At 37.4% G+C, this 13,485-nt stretch overlaps 1 protein-coding gene across 19 annotated transcripts in view; it reads left to right on the top strand.

The window, feature by feature from the left end:
* The window catches only part of LOC105146655 (uncharacterized), a 157,679-nt gene that overhangs the window by 75,286 nt on the left and 68,908 nt on the right, over positions 1-13,485 (top strand). For 2 of the 19 annotated variants that reach the window (XM_087415866.1, XM_087415867.1), the window contains exon 2: positions 3,248-3,650. The exons of 12 other annotated variants lie outside the window; for them this stretch is intronic. In XM_087415866.1, the coding sequence (XP_087271992.1) occupies positions 3,619-3,650 (32 nt within the window). In that variant the 5' untranslated portion in view covers positions 3,248-3,618. Of the gene's footprint in view, positions 1-9; positions 380-1,950; positions 3,651-13,485 lie in introns of those variants that run through there. 5 more of the 19 variants (XM_087415868.1, XM_087415869.1, XM_087415865.1 and 2 more) reach the window with 5 other exon arrangements.

Genomic DNA, 13,485 nt, shown 5'->3' on the forward strand with positions numbered 1-13,485 from the left:
TTAGAGGGGAATTTCTTATCGCAGCGATTAAACACGAAAATCGTCCCCATGGACCCGTGGCATTGGTGCCTCATCGACGAAATATTTCTAAATATTTTAGTATCACTTATACTTCGAGCTAAATTTAATTAGCCGATTTCCTTTTAATGCCCAATTTAAGTTCGCCATTTGCGAAATAAAACGTAGAATTGGAAACAAATCATTTACGATTTTTATTACCGGTAGTAATGTTTCAGAAGCTCTTCGCATTGTGTTCGCGAAAACAATTTCTTGAAATTGTATCATTAAGAATGCAACAAAAAATAGCAACGAATAATTGGGTGCTTTTCATTTGGTGACACGAGTCCACACAAGCATCATTCTAGCCTCCTTCACTTCAGTGAGTAACAAAGATAAAACGACACTTCGACTTGTGTCAGCAAATAGAAAGCACCTAATAGACATTTTTACCGATGATAATCATATACGTTCGAGAAATTAATTTTTTCTGATTTATCATCCACGAAGATCTTCTAGAAATTCACAGAAAAATCGTCCGAGTCGTCATGAAAAATTTTACATAAACGTTTACATCTCGTTTCGATTTTTGCTCCGAAAGTTCAGCCGGAAGGGCAACGTACGCGGTAGTTCGGAAAGGGTTGATCGTGGAAGGCCAAGGGCGGTGCGAACGGACTCGTGGGAGTCGACGAACAATCGGCCTTCGTTGAAATGAAGGTCTGCAATATTCAGACTATCATATTCAAAACGCGTGTCGCTAGGGCGTGTTAATTCGACGCGGTCGTAAGGAATTCTATAAAAAATGCAAAAAATCTCTCAAAAGCCTCATCTTTCCTCTCGTTGCGCGTTTATTTGCTCGTCGCCGCGATATGTAACGAATGCCAATCGAGATATTTTCATCCCTCGAAGAGGATCGAAAATATCCTGCGACGAGGATTGAGGGTTGAGAGGCGTGAGATACAATAGAGAACAGGTTGGAATAATCGCACGATACGCCCACGACTAATGCGTTTTATCATTAAATACACCTCGTCGAGCGTGGTCTTCATTGTTTCCGCATTCGCGTCAAATTGATTCGACAATTCGTTGATTTTATTCGAACGTTACTGCACGCCTATCTGCGATTTGGTAATTCGAACGGAGCTGTCGAATTTGCGGCTCGTGTCACGGCGCTGGCCGTGTGTCTCGATCGATGTTTTAATCAAGAAAATAGTCCGAGTGAAACCACGTATTTACGGTTTCGCCGATGCGACGGTTGCGAAACGTGTGACACGGCAAAAAGGGAATAGGGAATTTGCTCGTTTGAGGAAGATAGGGTTCAAATCGATGTGGTATTTAAGCGTAGTTGTTATTTACTTGTATCGCGCTACTTTATTTTTTTTTTTATTCGAGAGAAAAGAAACAAGAGAGATGTATTTATGTAGCATCAGGATTTTATTTGCGCAACATTGAAAATTCATTAAGTCAAACTGAATTGTAATTTCTATATCAATTTTTCCCGACGGAATAATAAGCTTAGTAAAAAACATTATGTTTGGCATTATCATGCTCGCTTTATATATTTATGTATGTATGTATATATTATATATATATATATTATATATAAAACCATCTTTTTAAAGATTATCTAAAAGGTTAAAGAGATTACATGGGAAAGCTATTAAAAAATCAGCGCAATCCAAACGATGCGGGTTACGCTCCCACGAGCGAAAGTAATTGGACGACGGGAATTTATATTTTGCATGAAAAAGAAAAAACTCTAAGAAGTACTCGCTTCTCGTAGTGCACGATGAACAACCTTTTGATAAAACCGACGTTGTTACCGAGAGCGTTAGTTGCGCACGTAGTGGGACCTGATTATTCATGTATTCGACTAGCAACTCCGGCAACTCTGTTTTCGATGCACGCTTTACACGCTGCCGAATACATTACGTCGCTTGCAGAGGTGATAATGCGATGGAAAGATAGTACTTTTCCTTTTTTTTTTTATCCAACAAGTTAACAAGCGTCGCCAAATTACTGGCGATATTGTGCCGAGTACATAGAATATAGTATTTTATCTATCGGAAGACTCTCATAATTTTGACGTAATTTTCAGTGTCGCACGTGTGTATTTTATACGCGTTTAAGGGTAGGATAAAGAATGTACAAGAGCAGATTTCTTCTGTATCGCGTTTCTATATCTCCAGAGAAGAAAAGATAGAAGGAAAGATTTTATTTCTCATCAGAAGAAGTGAAAATTTTACGCGAAGAAGTCAATTTTTTCCGTTGTAAATCAACGAGAGAATTGCAATAGATAAAACGAAAGGTTCAATTATTCGATGAATTTTTTATTACTCCGCTGTTATTACACGCTGCATCAAAATTTAATGAACATCGACACTAGCATCGAGTAGTTTGCAGCGTAAACTGCGGGAAAACTTGTCACACAGCTTTTAATATGTCTTGGTGCACATCGTCGACCGTTTAAATGAGTTTATGATCGATTTATCGCTCCGAGAGGATTCTCCTCGTCGAGCCCGTCGAATCCGCGTCGAAGACGCTTATTTCCGGAAAAATTTAAGTATTATGTACGTATAAGCGAAGACACATACATCATAAATTTAAATTCTCCGGAGCGGCTGCTGCTGCGGTGCACCTACCTTTATTTTCGAAGGGTGCAAATGCATGCAGCCTTCGATAAACGGTGATAGACTCTGTATAACAAATTTACGCGAGTAGTTCCGAAGTGGTTATCACCGGCGGCGACACGGGACAGACTTCACTTTTAATTCGTTTCCCAACTTTTTACGATCGGTCGTGCGTTTCCTTCACAGAAGCGAATACGTATAAATGTATTTTTCCGGCAACATTTGACGACGAACGTTACATCCGGCGTTCCTTTTCACAGGAACTTGTACGAGTTTTCCCCGCGCCCGTGGGATCATTTTTGCAAAATATCTAGGGAAATTACAGCAAGAATGTATGTACGTCATTTTCCCGCGGGACTGTTTGTATTAATACGGGATTGCACGTCCCGCTGCGAGGCAAACGACATTTCCGCGCGACAGGTAATTTGCTATTCCGCTTTAGAATTAGCCGATTAATTGCCACGGGTTTCATGGTGAGGGCGAATTCGAAGCTCACAGAAACACAACGTGTACACGTCGTGAGACACGTGTAACATTACGCAACAAGCCTCCCACGCGCGTGGGATCCGCTGCTTTATTATTCATTATATCGTTTTAATATTGGCAAATCGCTAGGACAGCCGGTTGACAAAATTTGCGACGGATTGTACTACTTTGGAAGTACATATCGACTGATGGACCTCCCGCTCGAACTTTGAGAGTGTAATCAGTCAGCTTAAATATGACATTGCAACCCTGTTACTCGTTGAAACTAACGGATAACACTCGAACATACACACGCAGCTTGATGCTGATCAGAAAACGGAGAGGAAAACTAGAGCGAGTTCCCCGAGTGCGCGATCGATGGTAAACTTGATTGTACGTGCGAAAATGTAAAAAAAAAAACAGGATTTTTATCGACCTACAATCGTGATCGATTTGGAAGAATTCACACAGAAAAGTGCAAGAAACGCGCGAGAGTGTCATTCCATGTGGGAAACGTACAGCCAACATGTTCGCGTGCCTGTGGAATTTCTTCGACTGGTAAGATATGTAAATATTGTAATGGCATTTATTGTATACCAGACGCCGGTTAACAAATGCGGAAAACACTTATTCACCACACCTATTTCTTATCATTCCTTCTTCTGATAGTAAACCGATTAGTCATTTTCATTATAAATTCGATCGACTGTTTTATCGCTATTTTTAGAGAGGAATTTCAATTAATAACTGAAAGCGAATGTAATAGAATGAATACAATTAAAATAACGTCTCGGATCGATGACTGTATAATTGTGCTCTCATTAATGAGGAAATGAGACATCACATGATAGTTTCGTCGTAGCGTTTCCTTATATTTCGCGTTTATTAATTCACAGAAGCGAAAATGGGCACGATGGAATCCTTTCGGCCGATTACAACTTGGCGTTGCATAATTCGTCGGAAACAGATTAGCGGGCGCGCACGACGCAGAACGATAAATCCTTTCTCCTTCGTGGCGCCCTCAATTAGATTTATTAGTTTAGTAGACATCGCATTTAGTCGCCTCTTTTTATCAGAGTTTCAAATATTCATCTTTTTCTTGAATTTTCCTTATTTATTTTATGCATTTGTATGTATTTGTAGATTTGTAACTGTTGTGTATGTTATGTATTATACACGTATATTGTATATTATGATGTAATGTAATGTAATGTGTGTGTATATATATTTATATACGTATACAGGGTGTAACTTAAAAAGCGTTCATAAATTATATAGCTATTCCTGAAAAATTGAATTTAAAACTTATGAACCATTTTGCAATTTTCACAATTTTGTTTGAATTACCTAATAAATAGAATCTCTAAAATCGACAGTCTCAAGAAATTTTTAAGAGCTTATCTTTAAGATATTTCATAAAGAACACTGAAAAATATCAAAAGTTGTCTTGTGCGTCGATTTCACTCGTTTATTCGGCAATAGAAATTAATATCTCGTTAACTATTGCGAAAATCGTAATAGACTCAGTTTTTTGTATCAGGAATAGCGCTATACAGTTCGTGGACGTTTTTTAAGTTTCACCCTGTATATATGTATATACACATACAGTTACTTATTTAAAGAAATTTTACTCTGCTGCTGTATTGTTTTAATATCATTACTTATCTTCATTTTACACGCGAAATATTTCGAGGCAATTGAAATAAAAAAGATTTCATAACGGAAGCATGAAAATCCACAATGCAGTCGCGATATCGCTGAACAATTTGACAGCAAGTTCTGCTTTCGTTTTCCATTACTTTTTTTTATCTCCCGGACAATATTTTCAGTCCCTTTCGTCAGTCTTCCCTACATAATTTTCAGCCTATATCTCAGTCGTTCACGTTATTATTCCATTATCCATTACCCAAATTTTATCCGTTATTATTATGTGAAAAAAAAAGATTTAAATTGTAATTGTTCGCGAAACTATATATGTATATCGAAGAAAAATATGCGCGGGATGCACATCAAAAAGGCATTATGATCGACTCATGAAAATATGCATGAAACACAAATAACATCATTTCTACTTTCCATCTGAATGATTGGACAAAGCGAAATAGTATTTTTGCACCTGAGTATTTTGGCTATATTACTGTTTCCAACATTTTGAGAGAGATATCTTTTTTAAAAAAATATTTAACTACAACCATTTTTAAATCCATAGAATGTACACAGCGTAAAAAATAAAGCAATTGTACGAATACCTTATCTTCCCAATTTCGATTGCGAAACTCGATAAAAATAATAAAAAGTTAAAAGAACTGCAGAAGTAATTATTTATCTGAACTATCCAGTTTTATCGGTTCAAAATAGCTATAAGCGAATGAAACATAAATAACATGAGCGCTACGAACGCTTGTCAATTCCAATCTTATTGAATTCAATAAAAATCAAATCCCGCGGAAAGATTGGGAGATTTTTCGATGTACCTTGTCAATTGCGTGCTTTAAAATGTATTTTCGCAGCGCGTAACCGTAGACCTCCGGTCGAATATCAAAAGTAAAGTCGAACGGATGTACATATTTCCTTACGTATGAATAAGCTTGCTTTCAGCCGCGAGAATGCCCAAAAAGTTCAAGCTTTCTCTCTCTCTCTCTCTCTCTCTCTCTCTCTCTCTCCTTCCGGTGCTCGTACTTTTCTCTTTTGTGACGCCTCTATGAGATGTATGCGCGAATCACTGCCACATTTATACAGTGCATAAAGCCACCCGTTGTCGAACTATCGTTTCGATGCATCTGAGCTTTTTCATTTGGCTCGTAGTCGCACAAAATGTATGCGAAATGTACGCGCCGATGAAAATACGGTCGAAAAAGGAATCGAGCAAATACAGTGTAGTATTCGAGATCGACGTGGGAAGTGAGGCATTATAGCTCACGTTGCGATAAAGGGGTGATTGTTGTCGATAAAGGAAGCGAGGGTAAAACGCGTATATGGGTCAAGTGTTCCGTGTCGTTTACGTTTCCTTAAATTTGACTATTATATTGACATACATATTCTTCTCGTCTCTTAATTAAAATTTATTATATGAAAAAAGAACGATTTTGCTGAAGTACAGCTAGCTAATTATTTAGCTAGCTGTGGATCTGAAAATAATTTTGTCCGAACCATCAAAATAATTTTTTTGGTCGCTCAAATTGATTGCTTGAATGTTAAAAACTTTTTACAGCAATGTCTATAATTTTGATGATCCAATAAAATTATTTTCAGATCTACATATATCTACTAAATTTTTAGATACTTCAGCAAAACCTATTTCTTCTTTCCGTATAAAACTAATTAAAATTTATTGAGGAAAAAATTCTATTATAAGCGCTCACCATATTCGCATTCTTACAATCTCTCCTCATTTACTTAACGCGTCTTACAACAGCTCTCGCGCTAACTTGCAAACTTGCAACAAAATGTTCATCCACGGAAGTCAACTACTAGTGTAAAATTATTTGTGTAAAATGGGAATTACAACTTGGTAAAACATAATTCATCTCTTCGCGCTCCGCCTCTGTTTCGTTACACAAGTTCCTTTGTGTGTCGTTTAGTAAATTCGCCCGCTTTTAAGCGCGTTCTTTTCCTACTCGAACAATATGATGGGGTTCCACTATTTTCACCCAACGGACTTTTCACCATGGTTATCGATCGACTACCTAGGTCATGGCGAGGGTTTGCACTCGCCGGCAAACCGTCGACTGCGACACGTGCGTTGCGTACGACATGCGCAGTGCATAAAGGTTCATTCACACACTAACGCGTTCAATATAATAACGTAACGACATTGTGGTCACATTGTTATGATATTTGCGTTTTGTTGATTGTCACTCGTGTACGAACAATTCAACTAGTGCAATTGTATATTTTAAAAAAAGTTTAAAAACTTTTAAAAAAACTTAGAAAAAGAATATTGTGATGAAATTTGACAATACAAAAAGAGGCAGAAATATTTGCAATTTTAGACGATTATATGACATCGGATAATACATTGTAAATAAAGTGCATTGTTATTAATTGCAGACTTCGAACGTGTAATTGATTATAAATGCGTTCAATTGTTACATGGCGCAATGATATCGTTGATTGAAATCAGATACGAAGAGCTCAATGCAGACAATTTGCGATCTTCAATGGCATTGTTACATTTGACACGATTCTGAATGATCGCGTTACCCTAATTAACGTTTAATTTATGATTTATGACGTATATACTGCAGACCATTAATAAAATAGATACACGTATTCGCGTGCACGTAAGATATATAGATATTAAATTTCTAAAAATAATAATTCTATAGCATACATTGCCGATTGCTGCAGGGATAAAGGTCGGGAGGACGAAAATCGACAGAGAGAAACTAGACAGGGACGATTCACTGTTGCTTCGAAAGGGGATCTATTCTGTTTCAATTATACTCTTGGGATGCTGTAAGAGGAAATGATGTATATGGTACGACCGACAAGACGCCGTGTATCGATCTAAACCATATAAACTTTATGTACACTCATTATATATATATATATATGTAAATGTATACAGAATAGCTCGAGAGAAGAGCGTGTCGTAATAATTAACTCACGACTCAGTGAGTGTACAATTTACACATCGATAAATCAATTCCAAATTTTTCAATTGCACAGATACGATCATATCGTTTTAATCTCGATATATATCAGGATTTTGTCAACTGCAGTGACATAAGGAATAAAGATTTCTGCAATTTAGTTGATTTATTGCTCATAAAAATTTCGTATATTTAACTGCGTCATTAAATGAATTCTTTATAATATAATTTTTATAATTAAATAAGAAAAATCCTATATTCGATCAAAGCGAATTTTATTCAGGCTGAGGCAATATTTTTCGTAATAAATTATTCACAGATTTAAGAGATTTTTATTAACATCTAATTATTAATATTCTTATAAAGATACTTATTAAACATCAAAGTTATTAAATATAATTAATTAAAGTCAATTTTATAAGTAATATTGCTACTGTGATTCTGCTTATTGCGTTTCAAGACCTAAAAAAATTTCGGCGCGCGATTTGCAGAATCGGATATAAATATATATTTAGGCACTAAAATATCTGTTTTTTATCGAATATAGAATTTTCCTTATTTAATTAGATTTATTCTCATTAGTTCAAATTCGTACCGTGATAATTTTTGTATATGTGAATTACTATTTAAAATAACGATCTTTTTCTGCATTAGTTAAACTACCTATTTAAAAAACGATAATGTCGACAGTTTGTAAAAAATCGCTGCTTTAAAATAAAGTTTTCAAAACAAAAAGTTTATAATCGCATCTTGTTGTTGCCTCATTGAAATTCATACTATTTCTCCTGCCGCGTATATCACTTTCAAAAGAAGCATCTCATGTAGTGCTGGTTAGCACGACCTGTAAACTATGAGATAACTTTTAGTCTTGCGATCAATATTCAGTAGAGAGCTTGACAAAGCAACAGGATGCATCCGATGGAAAGTTAAAACATATAAATTCTCCAACTAATATCCTGCCTTATACCATTAAACTCGGCATAAATAGCATATAAATTAGCTTTCGCGTACGTTCATTTTCTTTTCCCACAAATTTCATAACGGCTGGTTTCCGAGCAATCACCTGACAGTCATCTCGCGAATCACTCGGCACTTATTCAGACTTCACGAGGCGAGCATAAAGTTCGCCGATAAAAATTTCTTCGGCAGCAGTAAACCGCGGACTGCTTTGGAAGAGGCTGGAGACGAGAAGAAGATGGAGACAACGGAAAGAGAAAGAGAGAAAGGATGAGCGGAAGCAGCTTTATCGACTAGACTCGACCTGTATTGGGCCCTGCAGGTACCTACAGGAGTTGTTCGCCATGTTTGTCCCACTTGTACGTGCTTCACGGCAACAGTACGCTCGCTAACTTTCGGGAATTAAAAACGAAAAGAAAGAGAGAGAGAGAGAGAGAAGAAATAATGGAATAGCGTTCCGCATGCAAACTGCCGGAAAAGAGCAAGCTAGGTAAGCGACGCGTTTTCATGGAGCTCATATTGGGAGGATCCTCTTACGTTCTTCCAATATGAAGCAGAACGGGACGAGCAAGCACTTCGCGTCGGTTTACGCGAATTTTCATCCAGGATGCAAAAATATTTGCGAGTTCTTGTGAAGAGGCCTTTCATACACGTCTAGCTGTCGTTTCTTTCTCCTCTCATTCATTCTTCCCTCTAGCCACAAAACTGCCTCCGGTTTTCTACCACTGGGTTTTTTATCCTCGCCTCTACCTTCCTCTCTTGATCTAACTGCGACAAACTCGAGCGCAATAAATATGTACATGTATTACTTATGATATATATCATCTGAAGAAAGACGACTTGATAGCAAAAATTCATAAGTTTTCATATCTGATATATATACTTGTTCGTAAAAAATGTAAGTTGCTATCTAAACGACGACGACAAGCTTCCAATTAATTTGACAGCATGTCTTTGCTTTTAAAATATGCACTTTATAGCTTATATATTTGCCCAGAAAGAGAGAGAGAGAGAGAGAAACGTGTGGGATTCGAGACTCGGATATAGGTTTACCCATGTTCATTCAAACGATTATTTCATGAGCACGGTCGAGGTCTCTGCATTCATATGTAACCTCCACATGCTAATTTTATCCTGACCTTCCCACGGATGCTGCAATTCTGATCCGACAAGGTCATCAGTGAAAAAAAAAAAGAATCCATTTATACAGTCGACTTTTATATTATCGTCTCCCTCGTTCGTCCATTAGCAATTTATCGACATCCAATTATTCGCGACGCTTCTTCGCATCTATTTCCGTAGGATATCGATTTCGATGCTTTCGATATGAATTTCTGGGTCAAGTGACACGGTGAACTTAAAGGCTCACGTGCGTTACGAAGCTATCGCGCAAAGGAATAAATTTTCTTCGATACTAAAAGTATTCGGAAATACGATTGTGGCTGGAATCGAATCAGGAATGACGGCATGTATAAACGTCGTTTTAATAACATAATTGCTGCCATAAATTTGAAATATATTTAATCTAGGCACGTGCATAGACCAGTGGACCGTATTAAACTCTCATTTTCAAACTACCGAGCGGCTGCTGTATGCGTTTTTAATTGTCTGCTTTACTTTACCCGTCTCGTCACGTTCAACGTTATATTCGAGTATAACTACTCTAATTTCATTATGACGCGCGATGCGCTGTAGTGTCGTATTACGGTAAATATATGTCTGTAACATGAATACTGTAATAAGTGTGCAAGGAACACGGAAGCTTTTTCTACACCACTTTCTATGGAGTACCCCAAGCATACCGGAATCCTTTGATATGTTTGCCTCCGGTTCGCAGCCGGGGTTTGAAAATATTTTGTAGGGCTGTCCTTCACATGTTACTACGCTTTAACATCTATCATTAAAATTTTATTTTTTAATAAAATGTTAAAAGTTTTAATAGTAAAAACGTAAATCATATCAAGATATAGAATCTCTATTATTCTTACTTATAATAAATTATTTTTATCTAATCGTTAAATTTTTATTTTTATTTTTTAATGAAATGTCAAAAATTCAAATATTAAAAATTATATCAAAACATTAGAACATCCCTCTTACGTGTCTATTTATCTTTACCTAATGCTGAACATGCGAGAAAATAAAACCGCGAAATGAAAAAAACTTTCAAAAAATTCTTTTAACATCCGCTGCCACGAACGTCCTGAAATTTCTCGGGATGGATACCTCGGGGTAAACGATAACTGCCAGAATGAAGTGATAATCTTGGCGCTAGCGTTTCCGCCATAAGAAGCATTTCTAGCCTGGCAAAGATCGGTACGGTTGATACCATCGCGTGGCATAGAAACGTATGCCGTATTCACCGCGCGCCACCGCGAATAAACGAGTGTACACGCCGCGGTACATCAAAGGGTTAGATCGTGGCGCATCGCACCGCATCGCGGCGACCCAATTTCGGTCGCCGCGTGCGCGAACGTAACGTTAAAGTAACGTACGACGATGCATTTTGAGTACACCCGCGCGATGCAGTGGTTATTCGTATCCCCGAAGACCGGTTTCCCCGTGTAATCATCGGATATCGCATATTGCACCGCTTCTAGTAGTAGTGATCCGTCATACGAGCTACCGGACTTTACATTTGTCACAGCTGAAAATTAGAACTGATTTCTTTCTGTCTGAATATCTGTATGCACGATAAATACTACGGTACTTGCTTCTTTGACGTTTGCGACGTACATATTTTCATTTCGTTATTATATATAATCGCATATTACATTATCATGTACCTAATTAAGATTAGTATCATCATTATTATTATTATTATTGTTGTTACGGGTTATTATTATTTGTAACGATAATTATATTATTACAATATTATTACATTATAATATTAATTATTATTATGTGTTACCTCTGATTACTGAATCGTATTTCTTTTAGACACTTAATGAAAACGGCATAAAAACAGATTTATTCCAGATGTATAATAGATGCATAATAGATTCAGTTGCAGTCGCATGCGCGCAAACATCACGATTTTACAGCATGTCTCGTATAGAACTCGTTTCGTATTTTATTTCTTATAGCGCCATTACTCCGAGAAACCTATTTATTGAATTAATTAATTTCTTGTTTGGATATGAGCAAACAAATCCTTGGTTGATGCAATAAAATAATTTAGTTAAAGCAAAATTTTGGTTATTGTAACATTTTATTTGTTTCTGATAAACATTGACATTTGATAAACTTGTTTATTAAAATAACCAAATGTTTTGCTTTAACTACATTATATTTTATTGCATTAACTAAGGATTTGTTTATCCACATCTAAACAAGAAATTAATTGGTTCGATTAAATGGGTTTCTCAGTGCATTTAAAGGATTATCATGATGATTAAAACAACGGGAAGGAAAAGATCAATAGCACCACCTTTTACAAAGATTTTTTAGCAAGATCAACAAAAAGCGATTTGGCGATTCCGGAGATGGAAACAGCTCCTATTAGAATACACAAGTGTGGTTTAGTATATTGGTTTTTAATTACATCGTGAGCTTAGAAGTATGTATTATACAGCACATCTTCCCTCCCCCCCTCCTCTCTCTCTCTCTCTAACTCGTTCTTGACCAGCCATTAGAGCAGCAATTTTGCGCCAATTAAGGACAGTCATTAAAATCTGCACGTACAGTCGTAGACTGCGAGCAGATTGAAAGATGCGAGCCACGCAATGGAGTGTCTGGAATTTCATTTGGACGCTATTCCGCTCGCTATTTTCCAGATGAATTCAACGTTAATGGCATTAATCATTCCGTCGTCGACGCAGCGCATGTTCCGTTACAGTTGATTATCTTATCGTTGTCTAAACGCGATTGGATTCTAATATCGAGTAAGATCAGCAGGTCGATATTCAGCGTGGCGAATTGGAAACGGACGGCAAACCGGTCAATCGAATCTGCGGTTTCGCCAAGCCGATACGTTACCGTCGCTTTCAGCTTTTTGGTAAAACGAATCGACAATTTTCGAGTCAGCCCCGTTCGTCATCCGATTGACCAATCCCGCAATTAGAATGTGGAGAAAACAGGATCGGGATGGTTTAAAAAAAAAATGATATCTAAAAAAGGATTGGACGTTTTCTAAAAAAGGATTCATTATAATAGCTGTTTCGAGCGTAATCTGATTATTCGAATTGGTAAGATTTATCTGCTGTGCGGCGCTCGTTCGAGAAGTTCGCGAACGAATATCTGCAGTGACACGCTAAACTGTTTTTCGCGACTTTTTTCGGAGGATAAAACACGATATCTCGAACGCACATTATTGAACTACTGCATTTAGCATGAAATTAGATGAAATTATATTTTACTCATTATATTTCGACGACGATTGAGACAGAAAGATTCGATTATCGACATTTGGGATCGAGATACTTTTGCGCCTGGAGGCTCGATGGCATCAAGTTATAACAGTTCTCGCACACAATTTCGGGATATTAAATCGAATCGAGTCGACTGATAAAAAGATTCGGGGATTTAATATCGGGCGGCACGCGTGCCAAGAGTGGAAATGGAAATTCGACTGAATCTCGCACGTTTCCGGTGATCGAGATGCACGCGTGCAACGTCCACCAGCCGTGGCTACTGATGGCCACAACGACCAGAACCGTACGGATTGGGTGTAACGTACGTGCTCGCCTCTCTTAGGAATAAAACCGTCCGGAACAATAAATCGATCTCTTCCGCTAACCGAGGCGACTTTCCAAACGAACAGCCACGCGTCACGTCGCGCAACCACATTGCATCTATCGACGTGCAGCGTGGGTAATAAAAAGCGATAGCGCGTTATGCCT

The sequence above is a fragment of the Acromyrmex echinatior genome, chromosome 19 (assembly GCF_024713525.1).
Source record: "Acromyrmex echinatior isolate Ae372 chromosome 19, ASM2471352v2, whole genome shotgun sequence".
Lineage (NCBI taxonomy): Eukaryota > Metazoa > Arthropoda > Insecta > Hymenoptera > Formicidae > Acromyrmex > Acromyrmex echinatior.